General features: G+C 41.9%; 1 protein-coding gene across 1 annotated transcript; it reads left to right on the plus strand.

Annotated features, from left to right (window-relative positions):
• The first annotated feature begins 1,295 nt into the window (after positions 1-1,295).
• On the plus strand, positions 1,296-16,908 carry tbc1d2b (TBC1 domain family, member 2B). Its single transcript, XM_085282209.1, has 13 exons — positions 1,296-2,018; positions 2,772-2,922; positions 5,341-5,506; positions 8,038-8,171; positions 8,280-8,512; positions 10,582-11,007; positions 11,148-11,258; positions 11,418-11,614; positions 12,292-12,786; positions 12,875-12,992; positions 13,220-13,405; positions 14,061-14,182; positions 14,709-16,908. Exons 1-13 carry the CDS (start codon positions 1,677-1,679, stop codon positions 14,902-14,904), a joined length of 2,877 nt encoding a protein of 958 aa, XP_085138335.1. The 5' UTR covers positions 1,296-1,676; the 3' UTR covers positions 14,905-16,908.
• The last annotated feature ends 105 nt before the right edge of the window (positions 16,909-17,013 follow it).

Genomic DNA, 17,013 nt, shown 5'->3' on the forward strand with positions numbered 1-17,013 from the left:
CACATCACCTTTGTTTACAGTGTCCTTTGAAACCTCAGAGCAAAACAAGGATCCTAACCTCACAAATACTTCTAATTGTAAGAAAACTAGCAGGTTACTGTTATTACAGTATTACAGTATTGCATTTTGTTTTTTTAAGCTGCTGTTTTATCTTTGACATCTCAAGTGGGGAAACATCAGGTGTATTTCCCAGCATAAGACAAATCATCCACTGTTTACCCACAGCACTGGGGCAAAACTAAATCATATTCACATCTGCAACCATTAGTCACCAAAACATCCTGAACATGTGAAACTTCTGCCAGCTCTGAATCCAGGAGACAAATTTCCTGTAATCACGTCAATAGCTCCTCTTTCGCACTCTAGTTAAACGAGCTATGGATTCGACTTAGTCACATATATGCTGTAGGTTTTATGAAAAGTGGAAAGGTACGTCATTTCAGGTGGTGATATTTTATTGGAACATTTCTTTACTTTTTTTTGACTTATCACTTAAATTGTAAATAATGCCACTATTTATGTATTTATTTTCATCCATTATTAGAACAGATTGAGAAAAGTGACAGTGAGATAGAAGAAAGTTAAAGTAGGCTCACTGTGGTTACATGCACTTTAGCACTAACCCAACACCCTGACACACTTTATGGCATCTGTGGCTTTATACTTACTGCTTATTTTGGAGGTGAAAAAAAAAATCAACAAAATATGGCGAGGGTTGTTTGTATCTCCAAAAATGTTCATTTTTAATGCTCTTCAGCTCAAAATCTCTGTGCATTTCTAACATTAGATAACTCTAAACACCTCTCTTAGCCTTAATAGGGCTTTGACTGTCATGTAAGCATGGAAATGCTAAAAACTGGAGGAAGATATACTGATATTATTTGTCATCTTTTTAACCGTCAGCTAGGCAATACAGGCAGCTACTCTGAGGTGACAAAAAGCTCCCAGTGGTTTGGATTTCCAGTAGATCTCTGACCTGCTCACTGTTTATAACCCAGTCAGACCTGTCAGGTGGAGATCTGGTAAATGTTTGCCATTGTCCTAAGACATTGCAAAACCTACTTAGATTTATGTTTTTATCTCACGTTTTAGCACACTGAATCTATGTATAATGAAATGTGCTATCTTAATAAAATTACCTGAGCTATTTATTAAGTTTTTTAAAATTTACAGCTGTATCCTGACATATTCAGTATCTGTTCGAGGTTATAGATACAAATTGTGAAACACACACTGCCATAAACAGTACAAAGCAGTTGAAATTAGCATAATAAGAACAAGAATTACAAGATCGGCTGCGTGTGACACGGGTGTGGGTGTGGGCACCGCAGATCATTTTGTGCCGAGGGCAGATAACAGAATGCATTTTTTATTTTTCTTTCCTATGTAGGCCTCATATCTTTTCTTCTATCTTTTGATTACAGTTTTTTTTCTTTACAATTCGTTGGAGGATTGCTGCTCATTAGCCCTCAAAGCTGGCTGCTCATCTGATCACACACCGCCACCTAGCGGCCCACAGAGCCGCTACACTCCACCCCAACCAGCAAACCAACCACGTCATCCTCGGAGCTGAACTACATGTCCCATGCTCCTCTGTCAAAGAAACGGACAGTCATGTGGATGGAAACAGGAGTGGGCATCCGCTGTGCTGCAAGAAGAAGAAACTTCGAGGAAAGATGCACGAAGAGGAGGATGGCAGCGAGGCGCACTCCTGCACGGCTTCGCGATTCGTGAACTCCAGGTCCGTGGATGTGGCCGACATCGAGGGAGCGAAGGAGCAGGCCTCCAAACTGTGTGGCTACTTGAACAAACTGTCCGGCAAGGGGCCCTTGAGGGGGTACAAGCCGAAGTGGTTTGTGTATGATCCGAGGAAATGCTATTTGTATTACTTCAAGTCTCCCCAGGATGCCCTGCCGCTCGGACACATCGAAATATGCGATGCGTGTTTCAGCTACGATTTGGACGGGGAAGAGGGTCAGTTTGAGATCCGCACGGCCGACAAAGAGTTTCTACTTAAGGTAGGAACTTTTCTTTCTTTCATTAAACGTGTGTTGACAGCATTGCAACGAGGTCTGCTTTTCATGTCATTTGTCACTTCCTTTCTCGTTTGGAAAAGGCAGACACGCCCTTCTCTTCTTTCCTTTAAAGAAAACAGATTTAGACTCAGCTGTTTTTAGGCAACAAAGTACATATTTCTGCTCGGCAACAACGTGATCTGATGCGATTCTGACGCGATCAGAAGAAGAAAATCCGTTTGTTTGTTTTTTAAAAGACAAATCAATTTCTCGCACAAACCAAGCGCTTAATCAGCGCATTCTTCCAGCTGATTGCCTGCAAACACCGTCAGTCCTCTGTTTTGTGTTTAGACATTTTTACACAGGAGCTCATCTGCCTTCACGGGTCACAGCATCTCATGTGACGGTGTCCTGGTGCTGTCATATGACTGTGACGGGTTCAGCACCAAGACAGGTGCCTCTGGTTTCACTCAGTCAGTTCTAGTCTGTCTTATTATTTTTTTAAGTGTCTATGCTTAATACCAAGAGAGAGAGAGCTGGAACTGAGACTGAAACCAGTGTCTGTGCTCATTCACATGACAGATCCTAATAGTGTCAAGTTGTCCTCATTTTCCCTTTCCATTTGTCGCTGCCTTGATTTCCTCATGGAGATGCCTTTTAAAATGTCATCTCGCTCACTTTGCTGTCTTTAAAATGGCGTGCTTAAAGATTTCAAAGATCTAAAGTCTAATTGAGTGTGCGTTTGTGTCCTTCTAGGCTCCCAGTAAGCAGGTGATGCACTACTGGCTGCAGCAGTTGCAGCAGAAACGTTGGGAGTACAGTAACATGCGAGGCTCTGGTCAGAGAGACAGCTGGAGCTCCCCGACGCTGGCCTATCCTCACACCGGCCTTGTAGGCAAAGATAATGGTAGGCAGGTTCGCACGCACTCACACATACAGTGGATATGTTATCAGTCGGTCATTTCATCATATCCGGGCAACAACTGAAAGTTTACACAAGCGCTACAAATCACAAGAGTCTCGCGTATTTTGTTACCAAGTTTCTGCAGGAAAGTGTTCGAGTGTTTCGAAAGGGTAAAAGTTCAGATTGACATCATTCGGCTTGTGTTTTGTTTTAAGCAGAAAGCCCTTCGAGCTGTGAAGCAAAGGCGCTGGTATCGTAACCTCACGTCTAAACAAATATAAAGTAGGCAGTCAAGTAATGGTCTGTGACAAAAATGATATGTTTATTTGTTTTCCAATTTTTTTTAAATATAAATTGTTGAGAGGAGAACAACCAGACTCATTTGAACTGATGGGAAGGGAACAGTAACAGAAGAAAAGTATGCAGACGAGGGTCTTTCACTTCACAGCATGTCAGATTGACAGGGTCAGAATTTGTCATAAACACCATGAAAGCATGGTGTCATCTTGCCTTATGTCAGTACAGCCTGCTGCAGGTGGCGTTAATAAAAACTGAGCATTGTTTATACTCAGGAAAGCCTTCCTGAGCATTGTTCCTGAGCATTTCCATCCCTTTATTACCGCAGCAGCCATCAGAACACAGTCACCGATGCTGGCTTCCAGTTTGATTGTGTGACATGTCTCAAAGCTCGTATCATGCAAAGCTGATGATTTAAGCGTTTGAATGGTCTTGAAGATCTCAGTGAGTGCTCAAACGGCCACAGTCACCAGATCTCAATCCAACAGAGCACCTTTAGGATGCGCTGTAACGGGAGATTTGCATCATGTGTGCGCAGTAATTGTGTGATGCTATCATGTCAGCATGGACCAGAATCTCTGAGGAATGTTTCTTGTTGTTATGTAGCTCCAGAAGCAACATGGTGGCCAGCGTGGTCCTAGCAAGGTGTACCTAATTAAGTAGCCAATGACTGTATACGCCAGTGCTGATATGTTTGAATGAGTATCTGTTGGACTCTACATAAAATATGAATCTCATTTGTTATCCAGCAGAAGTGGAAAAGAAAATATGTACATCCATATCTGTGGCTAATAAAGGACTTTAATGAGGACACAAGCATTTTTAAGCCTGTTTACATTTGCAAACAGGGATTCTTCTGCATGCTTTGTGATTAGCTGCGTGAAACGACCTGTGAATCCTTTTCCTGTCCATGTCTTTCTTTCCCAGAATGTTCTCGGTGCACATCTGTCTTCAAAAGCCACAAACGCCTTGGTTATCACCGCTTATCAGTGCTGTTGTCGCCGTGTTTCGTCTAACCCTCCGCGACTTCTTGAGTTCTCTGACGATTCGGAATGAACACTCTTTAGTTTCTTGTTCTCGTATTCATTTGCGTTTTGCTTTTCGGTCTCGCCTTGAACCTGCTCGGTGCAGTGAAGTGCACGAGAGAGCTGTGAGATCAGCGATGTCTGGCGTCAGCTGAAACGATCCCTCGAGCTGTGTTTTTATGTCGCACTTTTTATAGCGAAAGACTAACATGCCCGGGCTTAGCAAGTCTAAGTAAGTGTCGACTTTTGAAGCTCTAAAAGGAAACCGTGCTGCAACGTTCAGAAGTTAAAACTGGTTCAGAAGTAGACATAGTAACACATGATAAAGACATAATAAATTAGACATATAAAGGACGTTGGTTTTTATTTTCATTCTTGGAGATGCCACTTCAAAGACTTCAAAGATTTTATCAGAGCCACGCGAGTCTGATCATAGGTGCGTGGCGCTGGCTGCACTACATGTTGTTGGCCACAGTCTGTGTGTGAAGTCTCACAGCATTATTAATATCACTACCTCGATGATTTAAAGCCAGATGTGGCATGGGTCGATGAGAAATGGAGGCCTGCCGCACACTCATATGGAAGTGATTTGTCACTCGCAAGGTAGGCCAGCGCATCCGCTGCTTAATCATCCTTTTTATTTTTTAGTCTAAGTAGAAGCATAATATATGAAAACGAAGCAGTATTCATTGAAGCTTAACAACTAGAGCCTGACATCATGAACTCATCAGGAAAGTGTTTACTGAAGTCACAGACAAAGGAAGCAGAAAGAGGTGTTTTCCCACAGACAGACTTCATTTTTCCAAGTATGACTCAGACACCCCCTGCTGGCAGTTTAAACCACTTCTGCAGTAGCATCACTTTTTATGACACATCTAACAAATAAAAAAGCTTCTTTTTACTAATTAATTTCATGTTAAGAAGGGGGTTGGTGGTCTGAGAAAGAAGTAATCGTTAGAAAGCAGGTATTAACTTGCATAGGTTTCACCCGGCTGTGCATCTTGTTCTTGGGAAGTCAGTCTTTGGTGTCATTTTGATTTGATTTTTGTTTCGTTAGAACAGATAATTAAGTTCTTTTGGTCTTTTTTTTTTTTCTCAGATGCTTTCAGCTTTGAGAAGCCATGTGAAACCATGGAGAAGGTCCGCAGTGATTTCTCCATGGACGACGAAACAGAGGGCGCTGGAATGGTGGGAGCCCAGACAGCCAGAGGGCCCTCCACGAACCCCCTCAATTTCTCCCTGAAAAACCTTGGCATGGAGCTCAGGTAAGTGTAACGAAAGCTTTCCAGGAAATAATCTGTACGCAAGTATACAGCTCTATAAAATCTTGTTCTTTTTTTTTCTTTTTAAGGTCGCCGCCAAACAGGCACGACTAGTTTGTCTGCTGTGTTGAGCAAAGAAAGCACTTCTTAGTTCATCCAGACACTGGTTGCAGTAGAGGAAATGGTTACATCCATGGTTCACTTGTTTTTCTAGTATGCAACCATCAGCAGTTCCCCTTTTTGAGATGTACAACACATCTATTGAAAAGAGGCAACATGCTGCAATCCTAAAAATGTGACATGTAGACTGGAGTTTGCTTTGTATGTGTCCCTTATTAAGGGAGTCTTGGAGTCCCAGAGTTTCACTGCTCCTAAACCCACACCACGGTGCCTTTTATACACAGTTCTTACCTGTCAGAACTCCTTAGTACTTATCGCTAGAGCTGGGCGATATATCGAGTTTTTAAAACATATCGATATATTTTTATACGAGATATAAGATGTGACAATATCCTTTATATCGATATAGTCTATGTTACGTTATAATTATAGTTGTGGAGCCGCAAGTTTGCCTCTCTTTCGTCCACTTTTGTCTCTACGCAACGTTACTCCGCCTCGCCTTCACTGAAGACAACTCCCCCTCCTACCCCATCGCTTCACGTGCAGGCAGCGACAAGACGGACACGGCAAATCTCCGTTAACGAGTTACTGCGCATCGCCCCATGCGTGGGGCTGGACGGCGTCAACGTGCTAACGAGCTAAACATGCTAACGAGCTAACCGCGCTAACGAGCTAACCGCGCTAACCCTAAAATCCTTTCATTCTCTCAAAAGTTGATAGCGCGCCTTATGTATGAATTCTGGTTGTGCTTGATGGCCGCGAACCGATTTTATGTGGTACACGGCGTTCAGCAATCTGTCAAAAATGTTTGAGTACGACTTTGGTAAGCTACGGAGCTGCACCGCTTGATAGATTGTCGGCGCATTACGGCTACCGAGGAGCTTCGCGGAGTGATACGTACTGTGCATTAACGTAATATTACCGTATTGTGTGTGTATAAGGACCATAAATGGCACCTGTAAGAGACGTGGTTATGAAGCGGATTTCAAACTCCAGGCTATCAGTCACACAGTAAAACTTGGGAACAGAGCAGCTGTAAAATCTGTCTGTCTTTGTTATTACGCTCAGCGTCTTTTAGTTTACATTTTGACTGCACAATTGTGAGCTCTTTGTTTAGCACAAAAACAACCTTGTTTTCTTTTATTTATGGAGCATTATTATTTAATGAATGCTCATAATTTAATTTTGAGTAATTTTTCATGTACATCTGTGCTGTATGTTAATAAAAGTGCCTGTGTGACATCTGGGACACAGCTTTGACTAAGAACTCTTTTTGTTCTTACTTTATGGCTTAAAAAAAATATCGAGATATATATCTTATATCGCCATCCAGCTAAAAAATATCGAGATATGAATTTTGGGTCATATCGCCCAGCCCTACTTATCGCCCCAGGAGATCTTTGAGGTCAGCCGATCTGATGCTTTTAGATGTTCCCAGGTATAAATTAAAGACAAAGGGAGAGAGGGCGTTTGCTGTGGCTGCACCCAGACTGTGGAACAGTTTACCTCCTCACGTCAGATTCTCCAAAAGCCTAGAAACTTTTAAAACTGCTCTTAAAACTCACCTCTTTTCATTGGCTTTTAGAAAGGTTTAATTTATTTGTTTATTTATTTTTTTATTTGATCAGCGAGGTGTTTTACGAAATTGTGTTCTATTGTATTTTTATCTGTATTTACTGTACAGCACTTTGGTCAGCCTTGGTTGTTTTTAAATGTGCTCTATAAATAAACTTGACTTGACTTGACTTGACTTGACAGTAACAAAGGTATCAGTATAGTAGCTGCCTGATATGTGACTGAATCTGCGAGAATTGCAGCTCTCGGAGCTAGAAACCCCTCCCCCCGATTAGAAAAGAAGTGGCTTTAGAATACTCCAGTACTGTGACGTTAACTGCTTTTGTCACGTTTATACCCATAAAGTTTGAGAAAAGCACGAGCGCTCTTTAGTCACTTTGGTTTTGCCAGGTGGAAGTCAGAAACGTGTGGTTTAAACACATCTGATGTCTATAAAAATATATAGAGAGAGCTGATGTGTGAGGCAGACTTGCGCTTCATTGTGTTGCATACAGCAGAAACAGTTGTTGACATGTTGCAATGGTGAGGTGTGAAAAACAAGTTTGACACCATTAGCTTTACTTTTTCCTCTAAATGTTAGCTTCTTGCAAAAATGCCTTTGTGTTTATTATCTTTGTTTTTTCTCTGTTTGTCCAACGCTGCAATCCCGTCGGCCTTTTGCAGCAGCATCAGTTTTCCTCTGTGGTTCATCGTAGATCTCTGTGGATTTGTCACTTTTCATACCGTGTTTTCTTTAATCTCTAAAGACCCCCCCCCCCTTTTTTTTTGTTGCAATGAAATGTGTGAGAAACCTGTGAAATAAAAAAAAAAAAAAAAAAAAATCTCCTGATTTCTGTCAGGAACTCCATGTCTCACCTGCGTGGGGGACGACGCAGCGTGTTTTACACTAGCAACAGTCCCTCGGAGGAATGGGAGCTCGTGGATCCGCCAAAGGACTTTACTGAACAGAAACATCATCTGGACACACACAGACGTACGTCCACTCCCACCCACCCTTCTGCCAGGGTTTAACACTCATCCTCAGCGTACATTTCTCCCGAGGGTCACAGATAACAGCTGATGAACTTGTGTTTTCCCTCAGATTCCTTTGGATCGGCGTTTACCTTTGATTTTGTGCGCAACCCCTCGCGGCCTAAGAAGCTTTTGCTGGGCTCTGGAAAGTTAGGCCGCAGTGCCGAAAGCTCGCCGGTGGAATGTAACGGCAGCAAGTCTTTGGAAATGCAGCTTCGCCTCCAGAGCCAGCAGCAGCAGGAAGAACTGAGTCGCTTGCAGCAGGAAGAGGCTAAACTCAAGGAAGAGCTGGCCACCCAGAAGGTATAGTTGGATCTCTTCTACTACTGTTATTTATAACAGCATAACACATGTCTATGGATTGGATCGGATAAAAATGTAATATTCTGTTTCTACTGAAAGTGAATGATCCCTGTTTGTAGTGTCTGTTATACACCACAAGCCTAGGTTTGTGGTGTCTGACCAAGTGCCTTGGTATAATACTGATACTCTCACTATTACAAGAAGTCAGCAAATGATAAGTCATGTTTTAGCAAGAAGCAAAGAAACAGCAGACAGCATTCACAGCTGTCGCACTCCTTCTCTTTATTTTCTGTTCTCTTTTTTCCCCCCTCTATTTTAAGGTTGGCTGATTGGTCAAAACCGCTGTGACTAGGCAGAAGAGTGAATACTTACTTAGTGAATACCTTTTTTTACCTCTGTGCTTTACTTCCTGGTCAAAAGATTGATAGTTGTTTTCCTATGAAATCTGTACCAGGAGCATGATAACGAAAAAAAGTGTAACAAATTGATGTTTTCTGTAAATAATAGGGCTGCCACAAACGATTATTTTGATAGTCGACTAGTCACTGATTATTTTTGTGATTAGTCGACTAATCAGATCGTGCATCCATTGGGTGTAAAACGTATAGCTTATTGCACCAGCATGCATCTGCTCTTATATAACTATCATTAGCTTACAGCTTTAAGTGTTTAAGGTATGTGCTAACTAAAGATAAAGATAAGATAATAGTTTATTAAATTTTAATGAAATTTGCACATTGTTTCAGTGAAGTTTAATAAACTCCTTGCTATCTAAAATATAACGGGACACTGGAGTATATTCTCGAGCATCTCACACTTCTGATAATCAGTCTGCTTGATGTTTATTCAGCTGTGTAAAAACTACAACTTTAATCTCAGCCAAACCGATTTACTCAGGAACAAATAAAATACTAAAAAAAAGCCAAACAATAACATTTTTAAGTTATCTAAATGACTTATATATGTCTAACCTGAGTAGCGAAAGACAGGGGTGGGTTTGAAAACAATTAGCCGGGAGTCCGGTGTTCTCATGGGCTCTAGTGAGCCTTGCCCCCGGCTAGCTATCGAGCTAGTGGGTAACAGACGTCTCCGAAAACGTCGGAGCGCTTTTGAAAATATGTGGTGTCTTGATAAACTGAGCGGATATTTTTGAGGTTTACACAGTTACATTCTCGTCTTAAAATATGTTAAACGTTTATTTTGTGACCCAGAAAGAATAATAAGAGTAATATTAAAACTAACTAGCTGCCGCCATTGTTGGAAACTGAGCTGGGCTGCGCTATGAATTCTGGAACAGAGGAAAATCACTATTGGCTGTCCTAAAAGTCGCTAGAAGTCGCTAAATGACGTTATCGCCTAATTTACATAATTGGTCATGCTAATCTAATTGTAACCTATGTTGTTGGAGAGAGAAATAACATCGTGGAAGAGACATAAAGTGAGTAAAAAACGTCCTAAATGCATTTAGAGTTTATTTAGAACTACAAGTTAAATTTCTTTTAGCAATTATTGTTTTTTTTAATGTCACAATTCCAACCCTGCTCCTTTACCCGGGCTTGGATCGGAAAAAGTGACTCGAAATAGGCACTCTGGTGGAGTTACTTGGTGTGTGTGTTTATAAGTAGTTTTAAACCTTGTGATCCACAAAACAGCATAAGAGTAAAAGAAGAACTGACTGCGTTACAGCACCCGCTGCTTTTTGAGAGTAAAAGCCATACGCGCTTTCACGTCGCTAAGGGGTCTGAAAACTCTCTAAATATAGCCACAAAGTCGCTAAGTTGGCAACACTGGCACAGAGCTACTTCTTCTTCTTCGGGGTTTAACGGCAGCTGGCATCCTTGTACATGCAGTGCTGCCATCTTCTGTTTTAGTCCGTTATTACACTCTTAAGTCCCACTACTTATTCCTGTCTTTTGTGATCTTACAACGCTTCAAACGACGCGTCGACTATTAAATCAGTCGTCGACGATTTTGATAGTTGACGTAATCGTGACTAGTCGACTAATCGTGGCAGCCCTAGTAAATAATATACCATGCTTAATTTACAGTAATGATGTGTTATCATCCAGGAGCTGGTAAGGCTACTGCAGCAGACTTTAAGGACCTCCCAGAGCGAAAGGCCCACCGGGTGCCGTCCAGCTCCGTCTCCAGATTCGTCAGCAGCCTCAGACCAGACCCGAACTTCAGTACCAACTCAGGAAGAAGTTGCACAGCTGGAGGATCTGCTTAAGGAACGAGATGGTCAGATTCAGTCCATGTGCGGTCACATGGAGCGTCTCGCCCTGGAGAAGGAGAGTCTGCAAAAAGAGCTGAAGAGCCTGAAACTTAAGGTGGGGGAGATAAACGACCAGCTTGGAATGATGATGGAGACCATCCAGGCGAAGGATGAGATCATCATGAAGCTGTCACAGGAAAACTCCGAGCACAGCGGAAATGCAAACGACGCTGGATCACCACCACCTCACAAAGAGCTGCAGGAGCTGAGCATCCTCAAGGTAGAGATGGCAAAACTTTAAATAAGATTCAAGTTATCTTGATCTTAAACTGCCATCAACATTGATTTTCTTTTTTCTGTAGCTTTTGAAATTCTGCCTGAACATCTTGACACCCCGTCTGTCTTATTATTCACCTTCAGGACAGTCTTCAAGGCTACAAATCCCAGAACAAGTTCCTGAACAAAGAGATCCTGGAGCTGACGGTGTTGCGCAGAAATGCAGAGAGTCGAGAAAAGGCTTTAGAAGCAAAGGTACTCTCTTGTGTTTTATATTTAATGGTGCATTATCCTGTTAATAGAAACAGGAAGTTTGAGTAGGTTTAGGGGAAGTCCAGTGTGAAGCTCAGCTGGTGCTTCTAAAACGTAATTTAAATTTAAAGCTGAGACTTTATTTTGCCCTCTTTTCCACAGTGCACTGCGCTTGAGGCCAAGCTGTGTCAGGTGGAGAGTAAGTACTTGGTTCTGCTTCAAGAGGTGAAGAACCCGGTATGTTCGTCTTCAGAGCAGAGCCCAGCCCGGGAGGTCATCTCCAGATTGTTAGAAGATGCACTGCAGGGCGAGAACACAGACCAGCAGGAGCACACGATCTTCAAACCAAACACTGTCAGGTATGTGCCGAAAGCCTCGTTAACAGATGCTTTGGAGGTGATTTGAAAAGAAATTACTTAAAAACGGCTACTTGATCAGAGTTTTAGGGATGGAAAAAGAGAAATCTTGAGTTTTGATAAGAGGTTGCGAGAGCCCACACGTCTGGTTTCCGGCATTTATAGCAGATATGAAAATAAATGGCCAAATGTAGGTGTTGTTAGCACAGCTACGTGCCATACTCAGTGCTGTGGCTTACTAAAAAAATTCCACTGTCAATCATATGAGGGTCAAAAGTAGCAGATCTTTATTTAATAATGTTGAGCAGTTATAGCATTTCTACCAGAGCCAGTACCATACCAATTCATCAGAGGACGCACTGCTTTTTTTTTATTTTTTTGGTTGTTGTTGTTGTTGTTTTTATTGAAAGAGAAAATAAACTGCACTAAGAGTCCCTACGCATGTTTTTTGACTGTGAGAACGAGTTCTGCTAATCTGTATTTCAGTTTCTGAATTCTTTGCAAGCCCAGGCATGCCCTTTTTGGCTCATCAAAAATGTATTTACACATTCTGGAAACCGCTCAGTGATGTAAACATGCAGAAGCCAGGATGTGAACATGTTACTGTTGCAGCTTTGAGCGGCTTTCGGAATTCACCCGCATCACTGATGAATTGTCTCTCTGTCTTGATGCAATGCTAGCGAGTATGACGTGTACGGCTTCAAGACCGTCCCCGAGGAGGAGGAAGAGGAGGAGAAGCTGATCGCAAAGGTGAGGGCCTTGGAGCTGAAGTCCCTGTCCATGACGGATCAGGAGGTTTCCGTCGGGGTCAAGTGGGAGAACTTTCTGTCCAGCACCATGAACAGAGACCTGGTTCACTCCCCTGAGCTAAAGGCCCTGATTCGTTGTGGCGTGCCACATGGGCACCGCTCCAAGGTGTGGCGCTGGTGTGTTTCTTTCCACGTGAAGAAGTTTCGTGACCACTTGCCCCCAGACTATTATGACACCTTATTAAACGTAGCAAGGGAGAAGCCCAACCCGGCCTCGAAGCAGATCGAGTTGGACTTGCTGCGTACTTTGCCCAACAACAAGCACTATGCCTCTCCGAGTGCAGGCGGCATCCAAAAACTCAGGAACGTCCTGCTGGCTTTCTCATGGAGGAATCCAGATATCGGCTACTGTCAAGGACTGAACAGGTACTAGAGCTTGAGTGTGTACTTTCTTTCTGTCTCTCTTTTTCTGGCTTGTAACCATTAACCTTTTTCTTGCATGTTATTTCTTCAGGCTGGCAGCAATTGCCTTGCTCTATTTAGATCAAGAGGATGCTTTTTGGACCCTTATAGCTATTGTGGAGGTCTTCATGCCAAGAGACTATTACACTAAGACTCTCCTTGGCTCACAGGTAACAAAAAAACAGTTGAATTTTATTGTACCATGAGACAAGAAGGGACAAGGTACTGCTTATTTATTAGATTTGACAAACCTCCCTGGTGTCAGTGATATCATATTCACGTGACTGCTGTTGATGACTTACAGAGCAGGAATGCAGACATCAGCAGTCTTTGTTTTTCTGTCTGTCTGCTAAATTTGACCACCTTAGAAAATCAAGCCCTGGTTTGATTCGTACAGGTTGACCAGCGTGTGTTCAAGGATCTGATGAGCGAGAAGCTACCGCGGCTACACGCCCACTTTGAGCAGCACAAAGTCGATTTTTCCCTCATTACGTTTAACTGGTTCCTGGTGGTGTTTGTGGACAGTGTGGTGAGCGACATCCTCTTCAAGATCTGGGATGCGTTTCTGTTTGAAGGACCAAAGGTAAGAGGCTTGATTCTGCTCTCATAAACCTGAATTCTAGCCTCAGCAGGAAACTGTTTTAAAGTTAATGACTAACCGGTGACGAGAGATCACTTCTCAAGCTACGTGCCGGCACACAACCGTGCATGTTTGCCAGATGGATCCAATTGCACGCTATTAAACGAATTATTTATTGCCACCAAGGAACCAAAATTCTTTAGTTTAATAAATCGTTATTTTTGTGTACGCAAGCTAAATTTTAACCCCACTCTACACCCCTACAAAGTTTTGTATTTTTTCTAAACTTTTCAGCTTAATGACATGCAAAAAAAGGTAAAAAGGTAAAAAAAAAAAAAAGAAAACGCATGCAATAACCGATTTTCACGTAGCATCCCCTTATAGAATTTTTAAGGGAAGCATTTTAGCAAACTTGTTAAAGCAAAAATGTGCCCTATTGTGTGTTGATTGAACGATACAAGTTAAAACACTAAAGCTGTCGAGCCTAACTCTTAACAGAAACCTGATATGAACCCAGTCAAACAAAACTGCCTCAGATTAAGGCGGTATTGACTATATTTGGAGGACCTGCTTAGGGAACAGAAGAAAGGTCAGATGTTCCTGAGTAAATATTTTCATGCTACAGTCACACAGGACTTTACGCCATTTTTCTCCACAGATCATATTCCGCTTTGCTCTTGCGCTCTTCAAGTACAAAGAAGAGGAGTTTTTGAAGTTGCAGGACTCCACAGCCATCTTCAAATATCTCAGATACTTCACACGCACGATCCTGGATTCAAGGTACAGTAGCTGCACTGTTTTCGTATTTCCAGTCCTGTGAAAGAATGAAGTTTCTGTGGACAGAGTATCTGCATCACCTTGAAACAGCTTCCCGGGTCTCCCTGAACTGTAGCTAAATTGTACGATCACATCACCCACAGTGTATCGGCTTTGTGCCTGTGCAAACTTCATTTCTCACACTGCAGGTGTTGCAGCAGCCATGGTTTGGACTAAATGCGGCATGCTGAGATGCAGTTGTTAAATAGATTGCTATAGGTAGCAGCCCTTACATTTAAAATTGCACTGTGCATGCTTGTTTTATACCATTTTATTGGTCAGACTCTGTTTTGGAGCTAGCCTCAAGTGGCCATTTTTGGAGCTGTAATAATAACCTACCTATTAATAAAGTTTTATGTATCAGCTCCAGTGGTGTATGCTTGATGCTGAAAGAAGGATGCATGGGTTTACTAAATTTCAAAGACATAAAAAAAAATCCAGGCTCACAGGATTATGCTGTTTTTCTTTCTTCTAAAAAAATATCTTCCAGGAAGCTGATGAGCGTTGCCTTTGTGGACATGAACCCATTCCCCATGAGGCAAATCCAAAATCGGCGCGCCTTCCACCTGGAGAAAGTCCGTCTCGAGCTGACGGAGCTGGAAGCGATCCGACAGACCTTCCTCAGGGAGCGAGAGACGAGTCAGGATAGAAGGAGCTTTGTCAGCGACGACGAGGAGGAAAACTGACCTCGGACTTGTCGCATTTCTAGGCTGAGTGGCTAAAGCACGGAGACAAAGAGATCATCTCCGCAGAGCGCCGCTGTTCTGCAGTGATGAACGGAGCGCTTTTCCCACACCTAATCGTTGGAGTTGGTCTCTGCATCAGAGCTGGAACTATCAACTTTATACGTTTTAAGCAACAACCACATCAAAAGAACTTAATGTCACAAGCCCGAAAGGGCCTATCAGTATTATCAGTATTCCTGCCATTTCTTTTTTAATTAAATCTTGTAAATCCTCTGTTTTCTGTACGCTTACGTGTTCATGCAATGGCCAAAACAACCTGCAGCACAAATCAGTATTTTCAAACAAATGGCTGCGATCCATTTCCTTTTTATAGCTGACTTTTAAATGTGTTGAAGGATTATTGTGTCATTCATTTGTGCTGTCATCTTCTACACTCACACAATTTTTCCCTCCACTAAATTGCCACTGAGACGTGCGTGCACACAAATCACTTATGCTGAAATGAAAACGTTGCTGAAACTTAGGTCTTAAGGCCTTCAAGCGTGTATGTAACATTTCCAGTTGTAGTTTCCTTCAAGGGATGCGTCAAAAGCCACATTTCCATGGTATTATCAGTTCTAGAAAGAGCATCTGGAACTTGCTGAGCAGCAGTGCACTTTCTATAAGCCATCAAACTAACGTGAGCCAGTATTGTCTGTTTTTTAAGCATTATCAGTTCATTTTTATTTGGGAGGTTTTTATTGGCTATCGATTTTGCTATTCGTGTTGTTTAAAGTAGTTTAGGAACTGTTCACGTTCTCACAAAGACATATCTAGAAAGTCCAAACTGTATTGCACTGGATTTAATCAGTTGAGTATCTGGTATTGGCAGGATCGGTTAATCCATTCACGCTGTTGTGGGTTACTCAGTTTTTGCATGCTCTTGGTTTTTCTGTGTTTGTGTTACATGTTTAAATGGTCCAGTTTCCTTGTGCGCAATTTGTTTTTATTTGAGATTTTTCTGAGCCGCTGGTGTAAATGCTGATTGTAATTGCATTTGTTGTCCTCAGTGTGGCAGTGTGACATTGGTTTACCTGGTATTTACGCTCGGCTCACAGGTACCCTACTCGCAGTTTGACTGCACTTGAAGTGGCTGTAAAGTCATGATGATTGTTGTATTAAAAGAAAAAAAAAATGGAAATATGATGTTAAATATATGAGGGAAGCTTTTCACCGTATTGCCAAATATCTCTTCCATTTTCATAATCGGGTACTTTAAAGTTTCCTCTTCACTGGGATCTCCTGTTTCTTACAGCAGCGTGGAGGAAAGCTGATATTCCAAGCTTCAAACGCTGTTTATATTTGATCAATCAGCTGTTAAGTGAAACTTTTCAGTCTCCTTAAATGGGATTTTGTGCACTGATGTGTTGTTTACACCCTGCTCGAGTTTTAGTTTTAGATTGTCTTGAGGTGTTTACAGAAACAAGAGATCTGCTGTCAGTTGCAGCTTTGTCAGCTGATCCCATCCCCACTGTTCACCTGATCCAATGAACAAATGGCAACAACAACAAAAAAATATTTTGATAATCAAATGAAAAAGAAGCATATAGTTGTATTTCTTCCTTTGTGAGAGCAGGTCTCTCACAAAGATCTTGATTGGTTTACAGTTAAACTTGCTTTTTTTAATATATAAATGTCCACACATTGTCAGAAGGCTCATACAGTAAGATTTTATGTTTACTCAGTTTCTCTTTTAAGGCTAGTGCCCCCCCCCCCCCCCCCCCTCCTCACAGAATAAGCTACATTTAAAAGTCTTCTCTTTTTTAACTTTACTTTGTTTCTTTTCTGTGTTGCTTTTCCCAGAATTGTATTGCACAATTTTATTGGTAGTATGACTTCCGAATATCATATCAGCACTTCACCTTTTTGTATGCATATCTCTCATCTTGCTCATTGTTAGCCTGTTTCACCTAATGATGCAACAAAAAAAGTTTGTAATATTAGTTCAATAAACAATTTCCTGGCTGAATGTGTTGATGTGAATTTCCTAATTCAAATGCTCATTCAGACACGTCTGTTAGGACGCACCGAGCAGTTATCCGAGCTATCTTTACTGACAGCCTGCCACGC

Source organism: Mchenga conophoros, linkage group LG7 (assembly GCF_057382185.1).
Source record: "Mchenga conophoros isolate Kocher_MC1m ecotype Shallow Benthic linkage group LG7, M_conophoros_male_GT1.1, whole genome shotgun sequence".
Lineage (NCBI taxonomy): Eukaryota > Metazoa > Chordata > Actinopteri > Cichliformes > Cichlidae > Mchenga > Mchenga conophoros.